The 17,708-nt window shown below is 42.8% G+C and overlaps 2 protein-coding genes across 4 annotated transcripts in view; one reads left to right on the top strand and one right to left on the bottom strand.

Annotated features, from left to right (window-relative positions):
• LOC122564067 (unconventional myosin-XIX) overlaps positions 1-13,920 on the bottom strand; it is a 62,318-nt gene extending 48,398 nt beyond the window's left edge. For all 3 annotated transcript variants that reach the window (XM_043718561.1, XM_043718562.1, XM_043718563.1), the window contains exon 1: positions 13,775-13,920. In XM_043718561.1, coding sequence (XP_043574496.1) covers positions 13,775-13,861 — 87 coding nt within the window. In that variant the 5' untranslated portion in view covers positions 13,862-13,920. The remainder of the gene's footprint in view (positions 1-13,774) is intronic.
• Positions 13,921-14,114: 194 nt separating this feature from the next.
• pigw (phosphatidylinositol glycan anchor biosynthesis, class W) lies at positions 14,115-17,128 on the top strand. The gene has a single exon (XM_043718564.1). It carries the CDS (start codon positions 14,935-14,937, stop codon positions 16,459-16,461), a length of 1,527 nt encoding a protein of 508 aa, XP_043574499.1. The 5' UTR covers positions 14,115-14,934; the 3' UTR covers positions 16,462-17,128.
• The last annotated feature ends 580 nt before the right edge of the window (positions 17,129-17,708 follow it).

Raw genomic sequence — 17,708 nt, 5'->3', positions numbered from 1 at the left:
ACAAAGGCCGCCTTGCTGCTCTTTGAGGGGCCCTACTCTCTCCCTAGTTATCCTTTTGTCCTTAATGTATTTGTAAAAGCCCTTTGGCTTCTCCTTAATTCTTTTTACCAAAGCTCTCTCATGTTCCCTTTTTGCCCTCCTGCTTTCCCTCTTAAGTATACTCCTACTTCCTTTATACTCTTCTAAGGATTCACTCAATCTATCCTGTCTCTACCTTACATATGCTTCCTTCTTTTTCTTGAACAAACCCTCAATTTCTTTATTCCCTATACCTACCAGCCTTTCCTTTCACCCTGACAGGAATATACTTTTTCTGGATTCTTGTTATCTCATTGCTGAAGGCTTCCCATTTTCCAGCCGTCCCTTTACCTGCGAACATCTGCCTCCAATCAGCTTTCGAAAGTTCTTGCCTAATACCTCTTATAAAAAAAAAGTAATCAGCTGAATTAGCTTGGAAGGATTGAAAAGTAACCAGAATAAAGGATAGTCTGCAGGAATCCACAGTCAAGAAATGGCAAATGAAAGTATTTCCTCTGGAATAATTGGAGCTGAGGAGGATTCTTCAGAGGGCTGTAGCACATCTTTGCGTGGTCTCTACAGATTAATAGTTTATTTGTCTTATTAGAGACTTTGGAGGGTGATTTTAAGTAAACCTGAGTGCAAAACACACATAGTTAGGAGCTATAGTATTAATAATGTTAACTTCCTCAAATATTCTTCTCTAACACATTCCACATACATATGAACATACGAATTAGTAGAAGAAGTGGGCCACTTTTTTGGTCCTGAGCATGTTCTGCAATTTGATAAGATTTGGTTACTCCTTATTGTCATCTAACCTTCCCCCAATAATCTTTACCATTTTGCTTACGAATTTACCTCTGACCAAAAAATATTCAAAGATATTTTCCAGTGCCTTTAAGAAAGATACTGTCAAAGACTCACAACCATGAGCGAAAAGAAAACTCCTCATCTCTATCTTAAATAGGGAACAGCTTATTTGTAAAATGACCCCCGATTCTAGATTTCTCCGCAAGAGGAAACACACTTTCCGCATCTACCCTGCCAAGATCCTTCTCAAGTCACCTCTTACTCTTCTGAACTCCAGCTGATACAAATCTAATCTGTCTAATCTTTCCTCATAAGACAACCCACCCATTTCAGGTATTAGTCAAGTAAACATCTGAACTGCTTCCAATACACTTACATATTTCCTTCAATAAAGAGACCAATAGTGCGCATAATACCTGGAGGAAACCCACACAGATATAGGGAGAATGTGCAAACACCACACAGACAGTCACCTGAGGCTGGAATCGAACCTGGGTCCCTGGTGCTGTGAGGCAGCATTGCTAACCACCGAGCCATCATGCCGCCAGGTGAGGTCTCACCTGTGCCCTATATTAATGAAGCATAACTTCCCTATTTAAGTACTCAATTTCCCTCATCATAAATAACATTATTAACTCTTAATTACTTCCTGATTCTGCACACAAACCTGTTGAGATTCTTGCATTAGGATACTCAGATTTTTCAGCATCTTAGGGTTTTTTTACAATTTCTCACCCAATTAGATAATATGCTTCTTTTATATTCTCCATGCCAAAATGGACAATTTCACATTTTCTCACATTTGCAAAATTTTTTCCACCCATTTAATCCATCTCTATCAATTTGTCACCTAATGTCCTTTTCACTGCTTATTTTTCTACCCATCTTTGAGTCATTGATCTCTTCATCCAAGTCATTTACATAAAATTGTAAACTGTTATGGCCCCAACACTGGTCTCTATGGAACATTGTTTGCCAACCAGAGAACCAATCCATTCATACTACTGTTCCCTATGAGCTTGCCAATCTTTTATTTGTGTCAATATGTTACTTGCTACATCATGAGCTTAGGTTTTCTGCAATAACCGATGATCTGGCACATTTTTAAATGCCTTCCGGTAATCTAAGTAGAGTACACCTCCCAGTTCCCCTTTATCCACAGCGCATGTTTATATCTCAAAAAAAAACACCAAATAAATTGGTTAAACATGATTTCCCTTTCACAAAATCATGACTTTAATATTAGCTTTTAACAGCTTCCCTATGATAGATCTGAAAATGTGTTGCTGGAAAAGCGCAGCAGGTCGGGCAGCATCCAGGGAACAGGAGAATCGACGTTTCGGGCATAAGCCCTTCTTCAGGAATGAGGAAAGTTTGTCCAGCAGGCTAAGATAAAAGATAGGGAGGACCGACCTGGGGAAGGGGCATCGGAAATGTGATAGGTGGAAAGAGGTCAAGGTGAGGGTGATAGGTCAGACTGGGGTGGGGGCGGAGAGGTCGGGAAGAAGATCTCAGGTTAGGAAGGCGGTGCTGAATTTGATGGATTTGACTCCTCTGGGACACCCGGACCAACCAACCCAACCACCCAGTGGCTCAACATTTCAATTCCCCCTCCCACTCCACCAAGGATATGCAGGTCTTTGGACTCCTCCATCATCAGACCACAACAAAACGACGGTTGGAGGAAGAACACCTCATCTTCCGGCTGGGCGCAAGTCTTGCACCTCCTGCGGTTGCAGGGGAAGGTGCCGGGAGTGGAGGTTGGGTTGGTGGGGGGTGTGGACCTGACGAGGGAGTCACGGAGGGAGTGGTCTTTACGGAATGCTGATAGGGGAGGGGAGGGAAATATATCCTTGGTGGTGGGGTCCGTTTGGAGGTCCTTTTTTCCCTATGATAGATGGCAAGCTAATTGACCCTGTTTTCTGTTTTCCTCCCTGAAAATAAAGTTTCTATTTTGTTAAAAGAAGCTGAAGTCTTGTGACATAGTTCTATTAGTTAAAATGAGATGTTTGAATTTCTATTTAAACATCAACAGTCTCTTGCCAGATTGTAACAAGGTGCATTGAAACAACATTAAAATTGTTGTTCCCAAAATTCATTGAAACATCTGGGAAGTATGATCAAATAACCATATTAATTTTTACAGTAACTAATTTTTTTTTTATAAAAACCCTGCTGCAGTTCAATCTGGGCAGAAAGTGGTCAAGCATTTTAAGGTCTTGCACACTTTGTTAAATTACCATTTTGTTTTCTCTTAGAAGAATGGACATGGACCATGACATGGATGGCAAAATATACCATAAACAAAGCAAATTGTACACTCAGTGACCATTTTAACAAATCCTCTGGAATTATTTTTGAAAAAATCAGAATTTTTACTAAATTTTTCTATTTCCAAAAAGGCAAAAAAAATGTTGTTATCCACTTCGTGCGGCAACAATATGGCGTTCTCTGACCAGTTCTTGGACATACTTCCCTCCACAAACTAAAACACTTGTATTTACAACCAGATCATAAGATTCAGTTTCAATTCAATAGCCCTATCAATCATTTGCAAGATCACGCTCTACTCATGAAGGCTCTTTTTACAAATTACTACCAGAAATTTTCCCAAATAAGAGTAAATAATCAATTCTAAAAAATAACAATTTATTCTTAATTCCAGCAAGCATTAACTTCAGACTTAAGCCAAATTAAAATCTGATGTTTCAGTATACTAAAAAGCTTTTTTAGTGAATTGCCCCCAAATTGACATCACCATACAATTTGATTTTGTACCACTAAACATTGATTGGTATACATGACAAGGATTCTATTGACTGAATTGTCCTATTTTCTGGCAGCTATTTTTAAGGAGATTCATAGAGGGTTTCTCGCCATGCCTTATGCTGACTTGTCTCAAAAGGTTTTCTGCTATTCACCTCATTATTTTGTTTTCAGGCTCCACGGCACCCTTCTCATGCAATTACACGGCAGTAGAGGCAGGAGGTACTCACTACCACCAGTATCTTGGCTGTTCGCTCCAATGGTGCCATACTTAAACCTCAATTACTCATCACTTCAAAAACTGAATGCCAGGAACCTCCTACTAAGTGCTGTTCCATTATTTTTCAGCAACTAGGGGTGAGTGGAATGCAGATGCTGGAGAGTCAGAGTCGAAAAGTATGGCACTGGAAAAAGCACAGCAGGTCACGCAGCATCAAAGCAGGTGAGTTGACATTTTGGGCATAAGCCCTTTAGGAGTGTGGAAGGGGAAGTGGACTGGGGGAGGGGGGGGGTGTTGGTTGGGGTGGGTGGAACTGGGGGAGAAGGTAGGTGGGATGGGAATAGGTGGATGCAGATGAAATAGAAAATAGTGAACCCTAAAGCGTCATTTCAAATCCAGCAGAGACTTTCCTGCACATCCACCCATCTCATTTACTGTAGCCACTGCTCTCGACGTGGCCTCTTCCACATCGGGGAGACCAAGCGCCAACTCACGGAGCAGCTCAGGGAACATCTCTGGTCCTCACACACCAAACAATCCCACCACCCTGTGACTACTACTTCAACTCCCCCAAGGACAAGCAAATTCTGCCCTCCTCCACTGCCAAATCAAAACCACCTGCGAAGTGGAGGAAGAACGGCTCATCTTCCACCTCAGAACCCTTCAACTACATGGCATCAATAGTAACTTCACCAATTTCCATATGTCCCCACCACATCTCAGATCCAATCCTCCAACTCACCACCGCCCTCTTGACCTGACCTATCTGCTCCACCCTCCCCACTGACCTATCACAATCAAATTCCACCTGCATCCACTTATCACCATCCCACCCACCTTCCCTCCTGTACCCCAGCCCTACCCCACCCCTGCATTTATCTTTTAGCCCACCTCCCCTTTCACATTCCTGATGAAGGGCTTAAACCAGAAACGTCGACTCTCCTGCTGCTTGGATGCTGCCTGAACTCCTGTGCTTTTTCTAGCGCCGGTTTTCGACTCTGTTCCATTTGCTTTGGCAACAGGATGTCACCGTAAAATATGTTGGAACGCCACGTCAGAGAAGGGACCTGAAGATACTATGGACATAGTGCTAGGTAAAGAGCCGTCAAAGGAGACCACAGCCGGCCTGCATTCATATAGCAGGTAGGTAAAAACAATGACTACAGATGCTGGAAGAGCACAGCAGTTCAGGCAGCATCCAAGGAGCAGCGAAATCGACGTTTCGGGCAAAAGCCCTTCATCAGGAATAAAGGCAGTGAGCCTGAAACGTGGAGAGATAAGCTAGAGGAGGGTGGGGGTGGGGAGAAAGAAGCATAGAGTACAATGGGTGAGTGGGGGAGGGGATGAAGGTGATAGGTCAGGGAGGAGAGGGTGGAGTGGATAGGTGGAAAAGGAGATAGGCAGGTAGGACAAGTCCGGACAAGTCATGGGGACAGTGCTGAGCTGGAAGTTTAGAACTAGGGTGAGGTGGGGGAAGGGGAAATGAGGAAACTGTTGAAATCCACATTGTTGCCCTGGGGTTGAAGTGTTCCGAGGTGGAAGATGAGGCGTTCTTCCTCCAGGTGTCTGGTGGTGAGGGAGCGGCGGTGAAGGAGGCCCAGCACCTTCATGTCCTCGGCAGAGTGGGAGGGGGGGTTGAAATGTTGGGCCACGGGGCGGTTTGGTTGATTGGTGCGGGTGTCTCTGAGATGTTCCCTAAAGCGCTCTGCTAGGAGGCGTCCAGTCTCCCCAATGTAGAGGAGACTGCATCGGGAGCAACGGATACAATAAATGATATTAGTGGATGTGCAGGTAAAACTTTGATGGATGTGGAAGGCTCCTTTAGGGCCTTGGATAGAGGTGAGGGAGGAGGTGTGGGTGCAAGTTTTACAGTTCCTGCGGTGGCAGGAGAAAGTGCCAGGATGGGAGGGTGGGTTGTAGGGGGGCGTGGACCGATCAGGTAGTCACGGAGGGAACGGTCTTTGCGGCCAGGGCGAGTGCTATTTTGTGGACCAAAAGAAATTCCCAGCCTTGCCAAAGGAAGGTTAATAATCTCTATGTTCTGCAAGGACAAGTGCTACCATCTTCTCTCTGCATTCTCACCCTCACTCTGACACTGCCACCAGCCAGTAATATTTTCAAGGCTAATGGTCCAAAATTCTCAATATTGCATGCAGCAGCTCCACTGAAAATCTCCCATACACCTCATCCTCCAAAACCCTTCCTACCCCTCCTCCTCATTCACTCAGGAGAAAGTGAGGTCTGCAGATGCTGGAGATCAAAGCTGGAAATGTGTTGCTGGAAAAGCGCAGCAGGTCAGGCAGCATCCAGGGAACAGGAGAATCGACGTTTCGGGCATAAGCCCTTCTTCAGGAAGAAGGGCTTATGCCCGAAACGTCGATTCTCCTGTTCCCTGGATGCTGCCTGACCTGCTGCGCTTTTCCAGCAATACATTTCCAGCTCCTCATTCACTCAGGTCATCTCACCACCTCTGCTGTTCCTGTACCAACAGTTCTTCCATTTCCTTTCATCTCAGTCAAGCTCTCCCTTTGTCTCACGGCAGAGAAAATGGCTCCTAACTGTGCAGAAATGACTAAGATAGACATGTGGCATGGTGGCCGACGTCCAGTTCTTCACCCCTCAAGATGGCTGGAAATGATAGAAACTGCTCACATCAAGTGCCAAGACATTCACATCAAGGCAACCCAGTAAGATTTGCTGCACTGTACTCTCAAGTTACCAACTCTATCCGCTTACAAAGATTCTCAAACTGCTACCTCTATTGCACAACTAATGGCATATAACAGCAACACCCATGCAGCCACTGCTCCAAATATGCCAGCCCAAGTGCTCCTCCTCCTCTGTGGAAGCAACCACAGAGACCTGAGGATGCACTTGCAGGCTTTCTCCTGTGACCACTGGGAGTCTTTCACCTCAATGGGTTCGCTATCTAAATTAGAATCAAGAGCACAAGCTGGTGAACACATCACTGGAATGTCTCTGCTAACACTTTCACTGACAGTCAGAGGACTGTGGACTGCTGGAGACCAAGCACTGTTCGAGTACAGGTAAAAAAAATGACCCATAGTGCTGGCCATTAATTATATTGTATAAATGTAGAACAGAAAGCAGGCAGATTTGCTCAGCGATGCACAGTGAAATTTGGAGAAGTCTACAGATATTATCACAATGCTGGGACCGGCATGCACACACATCACTGCCTCCATGGACAGGTTGACAGTGTTGTGGAAAGCCAGCGCTAGCAGGACCCAGTAGCTGCATGGAAAGCATGCATATCTGCGCCCATCACTTTAGCCATTGGTGCTCAGCATCAGTGGCATGGGAAAAGGGGACCAAGTTATGTCAACCTCATTCCAGATTATCCTTCCTCTCAAGGAGAAGTGGTGGTACTAGCAGACACCCAGACAGAGGAACTACAGAGAACTCCCCAGAGGTTACGGGTCAATACATTCCAAAGGTGTCAGACTCCTTGATCTCCCTGCAATCCCCAACCCTACAGAATTTGCAGCCAACAGGAGTGAGCCTACATTTGGAAAGGTCACTCTCAACATGTCTGAACCCTCTAGCTGCAAATACCCCTTTGGTCATTTACCCAAATCCTCCACGCCAACAAGGTCCACTAAAGAGAAAGTTCCTTCCATCCCAGCTGCAAGCACCAGGACTGCACTAAGTCTTAGTGAGAGGGCAAGGAAAAACTCTCCCAGGGCACAACGTAGTACAGGGACACATCATTGGAAATATGCCTTCACATCTCTAAATATATATGCACTTTCAATTATCACATCTCACTGACTGTCAATTTAGATAAAGGACCTTGTTATGTGACCACAAGGCCAGAATTCAGCAATCTCTTCATCCACACCAAGGAGGATTGGAACGTTGCTCAACTCTGAGCAGTGGACGTTATGTATCCTTCAATCCTGACATTCATGTGTGTGTGCAAGACTTAGCACTTTAACAAGGAGATCACAGAGGCTAAACAAGTGTCTTGTAATAGTGGCTTGCTTCCTCTAATGTTCCATATTTATGGGCACCTTGTGTGTGCACGACACATTTGTAAGTACACTCTTCTCTGGAAGCAAAGATTCATTCCAACATACTTAATGAGACAGCACACACTCGTTCAAGCACAGATAATGACCAATGCTCAACTACCTCCCAAACAAGAACTCATAAGGCAAACATTTACACCCCACCCCAAAGACCAAAATAAGATGGAAACTTTATTCCACCCACTGTAAATTTGTTGCCAGCCATTTATCTTCCTTATTGTGCTGTTGAGATTTGGTCAAAGGCGGCATGGTGGCACAGTGGTTAGCACTACTGCCTCACAGCGCCAGAGACCTGGATTCAATTCCCACCTCAGGCGACTGTGTGGAGTTTGCACATTTTCCCTGTGTCTGCGTGGGTTTCCTCCGGTGCTCCGGTTTCCTCCCACAGTCCAAAGATGTGCAGGCCAGGTGAATTGGCTATGCTAAATTACCCGTAGTGTTAGGTGAAGGGGTAAATGTATGGGTGGGTTGCGCTTCGGCAGGTCGGTGTGGACTTGTTGGGCCAAAGGGCCTGTTTCCACACGGTAAGTAATCTAATCTAATCTAACCTAACCTAATGACATACTAGGTCATGCTCCTAAGAATGGGCTTCAGGCTCTACCTAGTAAAATTCTCTTCCCTCTTCCCCACTTCACGCATCATATTTTGTTGCTATCCCTGCCAATTCTACCAGAATACAGACTCCTCACGTTCACATCTAATCCTTTTATTCAACAGTTAATATCCCCAATTTGCCCCCACAGCCCTTGGTATAACATATTTCCTTGTTCCAATATTCATTGTCCCCCCAGTAAAGTCAGAGTGGTAGATACTTGTGAAATTACCCCTCAGTACCCTCCGATGTTATTTAGATTAGATTAGATTACATTACATTACTTACAGTGTGGAAACAGGCCCTTCGGCCCAACAAGCCCACACCGCCCCGCCGAAGCACAACCCACCCACACCCCTACATTTACCCCTTACCTAACACTACGGGCAATTTAGCATGGCCAATTCACCTGACCTGCATATCTTTGGACTGTGGGAGGAAACCGGAGCACCCGGAGGAAACCCACGCAGACACAGGGAGATATATCAGATCCACCTTTATATTTGTGTTGATTCCTTCACTGTCAATACCCCTTCTGCATCAGAGCATAATACATGCCATTCCCAAACCTGAGTTGCCCACTTTCCAATACATTGCACAGGTTATCTCTAATAACCTTCCTTGTTGTCTACTGCCCCAAACCCCAATTCTAACCTTGGCCGATCTCAACTGAAATGTTACAGTCCGGCCCAAAACCGATGTCTCTACAACACCACAAATGACTTATATGTGATGCCCAGGCTGCTTTTATGATCTGCAGAACTGACCATGGCCCAAGGCTCAGAGTGAAAAGTCATGGATCCCTAGACCCTGCTCACACCAAATACATGACTCACATGTGGCCAAGCCCCAAACTGAGATATGGTGATGCTCTTGATTGACATTTGTGACTGATAGCTTCACATCGTTAAAGACTGGTCACCTTTGACTTTCGGAGCTATCCATTTGTTGAAGCACATGTGTGTGCTGGCAGATAAGCTACTCGCACATGCTATTGGTGTGATATTGACGTAGCAATATTTTCTATATTCTCTTTGAAGCAGTAATGAGCTAAAAGGCAAGGGTAGCCACAGATGCTGAGTGTCCAAGCAAGCATGAAGTAAGTCAGCACTAATGAAAAACAATCTAAAAGCCATAAAATGCATCCAATGCAGATGCATGGTAGGTCCGTGTCTCTGCACACAGAACAACCTGAAAGGGGCACTGGAACTCATGGACAACTTACATTGCAAAGTTTTAATGGTATTGGTCTAACTTTCAAGTTGGGAATTGACATTGCGGAGAAAGTGAGGACTGCAGATGCTGAAGATAAGAGTCGAGAGTATGGTGCTGGAAAAGCACAGCAGGTCAGGCAGCATCCGAGTGGCAGGAGAGTCGGTGTTTCAGGCATAAGTCCTTCATCAGGAACTGACATTGTCTAGTTTCTCACCAGTGCATGGGAGAAGCACAAACTACACCTAAATGAGGTGAGATTAGCTAATAATGAGATGCAAATACCTGGAAATAAGGTGGTCACCAATTACAGTATAGCTAAATTTAAAACTCACTGTTTTAACTTAAGGGACTGTTTTTCTCAATGTCAAGAATTGGGTTTTCCATTCTTGCCGTATTTTTCCAAAGTTCCCGCCAGTGCCAGAAAAATTTCACCTTATGTTTCTGAAAGGCGATAAGGACAAGCCAGGGAACTATAGACCAGTGAACCTGACGTCAGTGGTGGGAAACTTGTTGGAGGGAATCATGAGGACATGTATTTGGAAATGTAAGGACAGATTAGGGACAGTCAGCATGGCTTTGTGCGTGGGAAATCATGTCTCACAAACTTAATTGAATTTTTTAAAGAAGTAACAAAGAGATTTGATGAGGGCAGAGTGATATACCTGATATATATGGACTTCAGTAAAGCATTTGACAAGGTTCCCCATGGGAAACTGGTTAGCAAGGTTAGATCTCATGGAATACAGGGAAAACTAGCTATTTGGATACATAACTGGCTCAAAGGAAGAAGACAGAGGGTGGTGGTGGAGGATTGTTTTTCAGACTGGAGGCTTGTGACCAGTGGAGTGCCACAAGGATGGGTGCTGGATCCACTACTTTTCTTCATTTATATAAATGATTTGGATATGAACATAAGAGGTATAGTTAGTCAGTTTGCAGATGACACCAAATTTGGAAGTGTAGTGGACAGTGAAGAAGGCTACTTCAGATTATAATGGGATCTTGATCAGATGAGCCAATGGGCTGAGGAGTGGCAGATGAAGTTTAATTTAGATAAGTGCGAGGTGCTGTACTTTGGGAAAGCAAATCTTCGCAGGACTTATACACTTACTGGTAAAGTCCTAGGGAGTGTTGCTGAACAAAGAGACCTTGGAGTGCAAGTTCATAGCTCCTTGAAAGCAGAGTCGCAGGTTGATAGAATAGTGAAGGCGGCATTTGGTATGCTTTCCTTCATTGATCAAAGTATTGAGTACAGGAGTCGGGAGGTCATATTGTGGCTTTACAGGACATTGGTTAGGCCACTTTTGGAATATTGTGTGCAATTCTGCTCTCCTTCCTATCAGAAATATGTTGTGAAATTTGAAAGGACTCAGAAAAGATTTACAAGGATGTTGACAGGGTTGGAGGATTTGACCTATCCAGAGAGGTTGAACAGGCATGGGCTGTTTTCCCTGGAACATCAGAGGCTGAGAGGAGACCTTATAGAGGTTTATAAAATCATGAGGGGTATGGATGGAATAAATGGACAAAGTCTGTTTCCTGGCGTGGGGTGAGAGGGGAAAGATATAAAAGAGACCTAAAGGGCACCTTTTTCACGCAGAATGAGTTACATGTATGGAATGAGCTGCCAGAGGAAGCAGTGGAGGCTAGTACAATTGAAACCTTTAAAAGGCATCTGGATGGGTATATAAATAGAAAGGTTTTGGAGGGATATGGGCCAGGCCCTGGCAAGTGGGACGAGATTAGGTTGGGATATCTGGTTGGCATGGACAAGTTGGACCGAGAGGTCTGTTTCTGTGCTGTACATCTCTATGACTCTAGTTGAACTGCTGTATTCTCGATATTTCCTAACTAACCTGTTCAGGAACACTTCTAGAACAGGTGAACTTGAACTCAGGCCTCCTTCCTCAGAGGCAGAAACACTACCACTGCACCACAAGTGTCCTTACTATTGTATTTTCTATATTTTCTAATCAATCAATCTGTTCACAGATATTAAACTCACCTCTGGAGTAGGTGAAAGTGACGACTGCAGATGCTAGAGACCAGTCGAGAGTGTGGTGCTGGAAAAGCACAGCCAGTCAGGCAACATCCAAGGAGCAGGAGAACGGTGATTCTCTTGCTTCTCAGATCCTGCCTAACCGACTGTCCTTTTCCAGCACCACATACCCAACACCACTGGAGTAGATGGGACTTGAACCCAGGTCTCCTGGTTTAGAGCTAGGGACACTACCACTGCCGCACCATAATCCATACTGTTGTATTCTTTCCGTAAATACTAAATTGTCAACATCTGCGTATTTTTTAAAGCGATTTGTTTTATCAAGAACAGTATTTTACAATTGTCTAAATGCATACCCAAAAAGCAAATATGAAAATGTAAGAAGTTACAACTAATAGTTACAGCTTGGAAGTTGCTATAATGAAATCCAAGCACTGTGGCCCAAGCATTGTTCACAAGCCAGGATGGTGACTTCACAGTACACATCTTGGCTGTGAGTTATTTCTAGCTTGCTACTTTTGTAACAAAACACACCACAGCCAACTGTAAATTTCTATAATCCTAATGCCAGCATGGCATTTTTCAACAGGGTGGAGTTAAACACAAAAATCTGTGAAAGGCTTGACTGTTACCACAAAGTCAGACGCAAGATTACTCTATCCAAGTCAGTAAGGGCCACAAGCCTGTTCTTGCTGTCTCAGCGAATACATCCTAGGAACAATATTATTGCTGTGCACCTAGGAATTTAATGGTTCAACTATTATGCCTAGGAAAATTACACCTATAAATGTTCTGACACAACCTTTACAGTTAGTGTATTATTCCCCGGCAAGGTCGAATTTAATAGATGTACGTTATTTTCAACCAAACTTAAAACTGTTCTTTAGCTGTAAGGGATTGGTCAATTTGAAATCAATCAGCATTGCAAGAGGCTGTATAAAACTACTCAACATCCAGCAATGCAAGTTCAAACATACCATTACATCGTGTGATTATCGCTCCCAGTCTAGTAAAGCAGAAAGAAAGCCAACACAATAATAAAAAAAGTACAATTCTAAGATGTTCAAGGAATCGGCGGGGTGCTCTTGGGATACTGTTAATGAAACGCAATCAGCTTTATCATTTTGATGATCTTGGTGACAGGTCACTGTTAAGGTTCAAAGTTTTCTCTCCATTTAAAAACAAAACATTTTAGAATTTCCTCTTTTTCAAAAAAATAAGCAAGTTTTTCAGGAGTGTATTTTCATTATTAGGAGTCATGACAATAAAGCACAAACTGTCATTGCTCAGCCATTAACTCAGATAGCAAACTATTCAGCGATGGTTGCATCACAGCCCAGCTTGATCCTGCCCGTTTAACCGTCCTACACACTCACAGACAAAGGCTTGAGAAAGTCGGTTTGGAAATACGATGGAAATTCAAATCCAATCATATTTTTGGACATCAGGGAAAGCGAATTACAGTTGTGACTCGTGGATGATTCATTTCCCTCTTTTGTCCAGACTTCTCACGACCAAAAATTAAAAGTATTTAATTAACGGCGCCACTATCACAGCAATCTTGCCTCTTAAAAATGTTTGGATAACGCCAGTTTTGTCCCAAGAAGTAAAAGGAAAACCCCGAATTATAATCATCCAGACTCGTTTCCCTGAAGATCAGGAGTCTTTTAGAGTTTAGTGACCAGACGTGAGATCAGTAAAATAACGTGCACTTACACAGTCCCTTTCCCGACTTCAAACACACTGCAGCAAATCAAATCTAGTCCAGGCTTGGTGACTATCAATGTGGTTGAGATTGTATGATATTTGAAATTCCCAAGACTGGCAGCATTTCTTTCCGCCAGCGCGCAGTATCTTTTGACATATTTCTCATCGCCTTGGCACATTTTTAATACAGTATTCGAACAGAACGCTGCGATTCGCTTCACAATCGAAGAGCTGTAGTTAGAGCGTGCAGTGCAATGAGACACACGAATATCACTCTTTGCTGTGGGGTAAATAAAACTCGCCGCCTCATGTTAATGAAGGGCTGTTAGAGGCAGTTACAGAGACCAGCAGCCCCTCATCTCGAACCTTGCAGAGCCCCTCCTTCTTACCTGACTCCCCTCTATCGAGGGGGTAGCTCCCCGCTTGCGATGAGCTTCCCTCGGATCTCGCCGAGCGTAGTCAGTGGAAGCTGCCATTCCCGCTCTCCCTCCCCGGGCGGGCTATGACGGGAGCGCGCCTGGCTCGCGGGGACTGGCGGGAGCGCGCCCGGCTGAGCTGGTCTGGTCTCCCAGCTCGTGGGCTCTGGCGGCCGTTGGTGTTCGCCGTGACCTTTCACCCTGTCCCTGCTCCCGCGAGGCCCCTGCACCGCAAGTGTCTGGGAAGGTGTCTGGCGCTGTCATAACGCTGAGTCCCGCCGCTCAGGCCTAGGCCTCAGCCTGAACCGTCGCGAAGAACTTGGTTGTTAAAGGTTACGGGAGTGAGCAAATGAATAAATCCTCATCCGAACGATTTTAATATTTCGATAACGTTGGAGGGACAAGGACGAGATGATTCGGGTAATGGATTCCCTCTTGTGGCCTTGTCACTGGCTCAACTGGATCCTCAAAACAGCGGGTTTGTGGGGATAACATTGTGAGACCGTGACGGTCGGGGATTATGCCCCCGATGTTCCTAACAAGGGATGCTTTTTGACTTTGTACACCCCAGTCCAACAGCGGCACCTCCACATCATGCCTGACAAAGTAGACTGCTTGTTTTCGCTTGTGTTGTCACAGAAGACATTGAGTAACTTTCCTCGTTGTGGGTGATGTGCTCAATCCCATTTCTGAGCGCCGCGAATGCATAACCAAAACAATCTCAGACACACACAGAATTTGCTGGAAAGGCTGAGCAGGTCTGGCAGCAGCTGTACAGAGAAATCAGAGTTAACATTTCGAGTCCAGTGACCCTTCCTCTCAAATCAGGCGTAACATCTTTTAGAAACTATTAGAAACTGTGTCAGGAAATGAGAATGCCTTCAAAATAATCATCTGATACGTGTTGGATTCCTTTTAAAACACGTTTGATCTCGTAAGATCTATTTAACTTAACAGAAACAACCATCCCAATTGTAATTCTGAAAATACTCAACATGTTCAGGCAACATCTAGGAAGACTGAATGTTTCTGATCAATGTCTTTGTGTCTTTATTAAATCGTTTTTTAATTCTATTAATGCCAAATACAGCATATTTTAAGGAGTCTTGTTCAGAAAAATAAACATTCCTAATATGGCAGAAAAAGAATTGAAAGTAGAATTTATCAGTAATCTGAGTGGTACTACTCTAGCTGAGAATTTATTGGGTTTAATTCTGTCTGCATTATGTATCACCTATCGAGGACTGATATTAATGTATTTTGTTGGAGAAAGTGTAACATCATCGTGGAAAAGACTTCTGCTGATTGATTTTTTTGTGTTAGTGGCATTTCTTATATTGTCCTGCACAGTTTTGGCAAATGTGCTTCACTGGTTGGTGTTGGTTCTAGCAGCTGTACTTGCATTATTTGTATTTAAAATATACAGTCAACGAAAACAGCACTCTCATCAGCAGTTAAAAGAAGTCATAAAATCTTTTTTGGAAACCAACTTAGATGTGAATTATATTCCTTTTGTCACTTTGTTTCGTGTTTTCATTAACATAAAGACTGGCATCAGCATTCTAGCCGTGGACTTTCCAATATTTCCAAGACGCTATGCCAAAGCTGAAACATATGGAACTGGCATTATGGATTTTGGAGTGGCAGCTTTTGTATTTGCAAATGCTGTTGTATCTCCTGAAGCAAGACAAAAGAACAAAACTATATCATATTCCAAATTTAGTTTTGTGATTAAACAGATCATAGCAGTTTGGCCTTTGGTTTTCTTAGGATTAGCTCGTTTAATAAGTGTTAAAACAGTGGACTATCATGAGCATGTAACCGAATATGGTTTACATTGGAACTTTTTTTTCACCCTGGCAATTGTTAGGGTCTTATCATCTTTTCTTTTAATATTATGCCCTGTGCGAAGTTCCTGGATCTTGTCAGCTAGCATTGCTATCTGTTATCAGTTGCTCCTTGAAACTACAAATCTGAAGCAATTTATATTACATGGAAGTGATGGCAAAGGCACAAGGTTTGGATTCATTAATGCCAACAGAGAAGGACTCTTTTCATTGTTTGGATACATAGCCATTTACATGGCTGGTGTACAGGTTGGTGTTTACATAATGAAGACGAGGACATCGGTAAAAGACTGGATAAAAGTTCAAGGTTTCCTTCTGATGAGCTTTCTGATCTTGTGGCTGCTATTGCATGTGTCTGAGGCTCTCACAGATCCAGTATCCCGCCGGATGGCCAACTTGAGTTTTGTTTTATGGACAGTTGGACAGAGTTTGTTTTTTCTGATGATTTACTTGCTAGCTGATCTTGTTTTAGTATTTGTCAAGGTTATCTCAGGGATGGTTAATGTGCCAAGTTCATGGAACATTTTACCAGATTCTTCTGAAAAGACGAAAGATAGGAAATTATTTAAAAGTCATTCTTTTGGAAAGTTAGATAAAACCACTGTACATTTCTGTCTTATTGAAGCTGTAAGCAGAAACCAACTCCTGTTTTTCCTGCAATCTAATATTTTGACTGGTTTGGTGAATCTTACAATAGATACGATTCATAGCAGCACATTTATTTCCTTATTTGTGCTTTTAGTTTATATGTTTTGTAATTGTATCATTGTCTACATTTTACACATTAATGATATTACTTTAAAGTTTTGGTGACTAGCTCGTTCCATAATTCACTTTCAACTAAGTAAAATCATTCTGACACTGAGGCCAGACTTCTTGCACTTCATTGAATAACCTTTGTGGTATGTCTACATCTCAATTAACTTGTAACGTGTAATTATCTGCATTTGTAAGTTTTATCTGCCTGTGATTATTCTGCTTATTCTCTGCAAAAAAGAAAACAAATACTAGATTCCATGAAAAGTGTAGTGTCTAGGAAGTTACACCATGTTTTGGTGCATTGTGGAATTGTTTGTGGCTTTATGCTACCTGCTAATGTCTCCATTTCAGTTATAGGGCATCACTGGCCTATATCAGAGAAACAGTCATTTCCCGGTGACGCTTACATTTTTTGCAGCTCAGGTCCGAGCAGTATTGGTGAAGGGTTTGAAACAGCTTATTAATGATTTTAATCTGAAATGGTGAATAGAACATCAATTAAGAATGAGTAAGAAAACAAGTTTATTGATTTTTAAATACTTAAATGGATAAAACAATAACAAAAAAGTCTTATTTACCCCAAAAATGAAATGTCTTAACACTCATTCACGTTTTAATAACACAGTATTTATGATACATTTTAGTATGCTGACATGTATTCTGTATAAATTAACTGCTGTAACAACTGTCCAAAACAAAATAAAATTAAGATCCAGATATACACATCTGTCTATTTTGCTTACACGTGCAAAAATGCTATCCTTCATTCATGTTCACATTGTGCTTGTTACTTTACTAGCTGTTTGCAGATTGCTTTTACATTGTGGAGTGTTTTCTACTGTTTATTGAAGTCATAGTGTTCAATATTTTAGATATCTCGTTGCTCCTGAGATGATGCTAGGCTTACATTGCACTATCAATTTGTTTTAGTTGCAGCAGAAATATGCACAGTCCTAAAAATGTGGTACTTGGTACAAGCGTGGAGATATTACCGACTTTAAAGCTATGCATGTATAAATTAGACACAAATTTTTTTTATGATGGCTAATAGCTTGTCATGTGACTTTGGCAATATTAATTTCAGTCAGCTGATATGAACCAAATTACATATGGACAATTACAGTCACTTATGAAATTAACACATTCATTTGTTAATGTCAGACCGTCAACAAGGAAGACTAACATATCAGCTGACTCCTTTTTCTACTTCACCATAGATGATAGAGATATTGAAAGTCAATGGGTAGTCACAGAATCCCTACAGTGTGGAAGCAGGCCATTTGGCCCATCCTCTATAACCC

This window comes from Chiloscyllium plagiosum, chromosome 28 (assembly GCF_004010195.1).
Source record: "Chiloscyllium plagiosum isolate BGI_BamShark_2017 chromosome 28, ASM401019v2, whole genome shotgun sequence".
Classification (NCBI taxonomy): Eukaryota; Metazoa; Chordata; class Chondrichthyes; order Orectolobiformes; family Hemiscylliidae; genus Chiloscyllium; species Chiloscyllium plagiosum.
This window is presented reverse-complemented; position numbering and strand designations above follow the sequence as displayed.

Bases quoted from the DNA above. Each gene is read 5' to 3' on its own strand.
- pigw (XM_043718564.1), top strand. From the start codon at position 14,935: ATGGCAGAAAAAGAATTGAAAGTAGAATTTATCAGTAATCTGAGTGGT.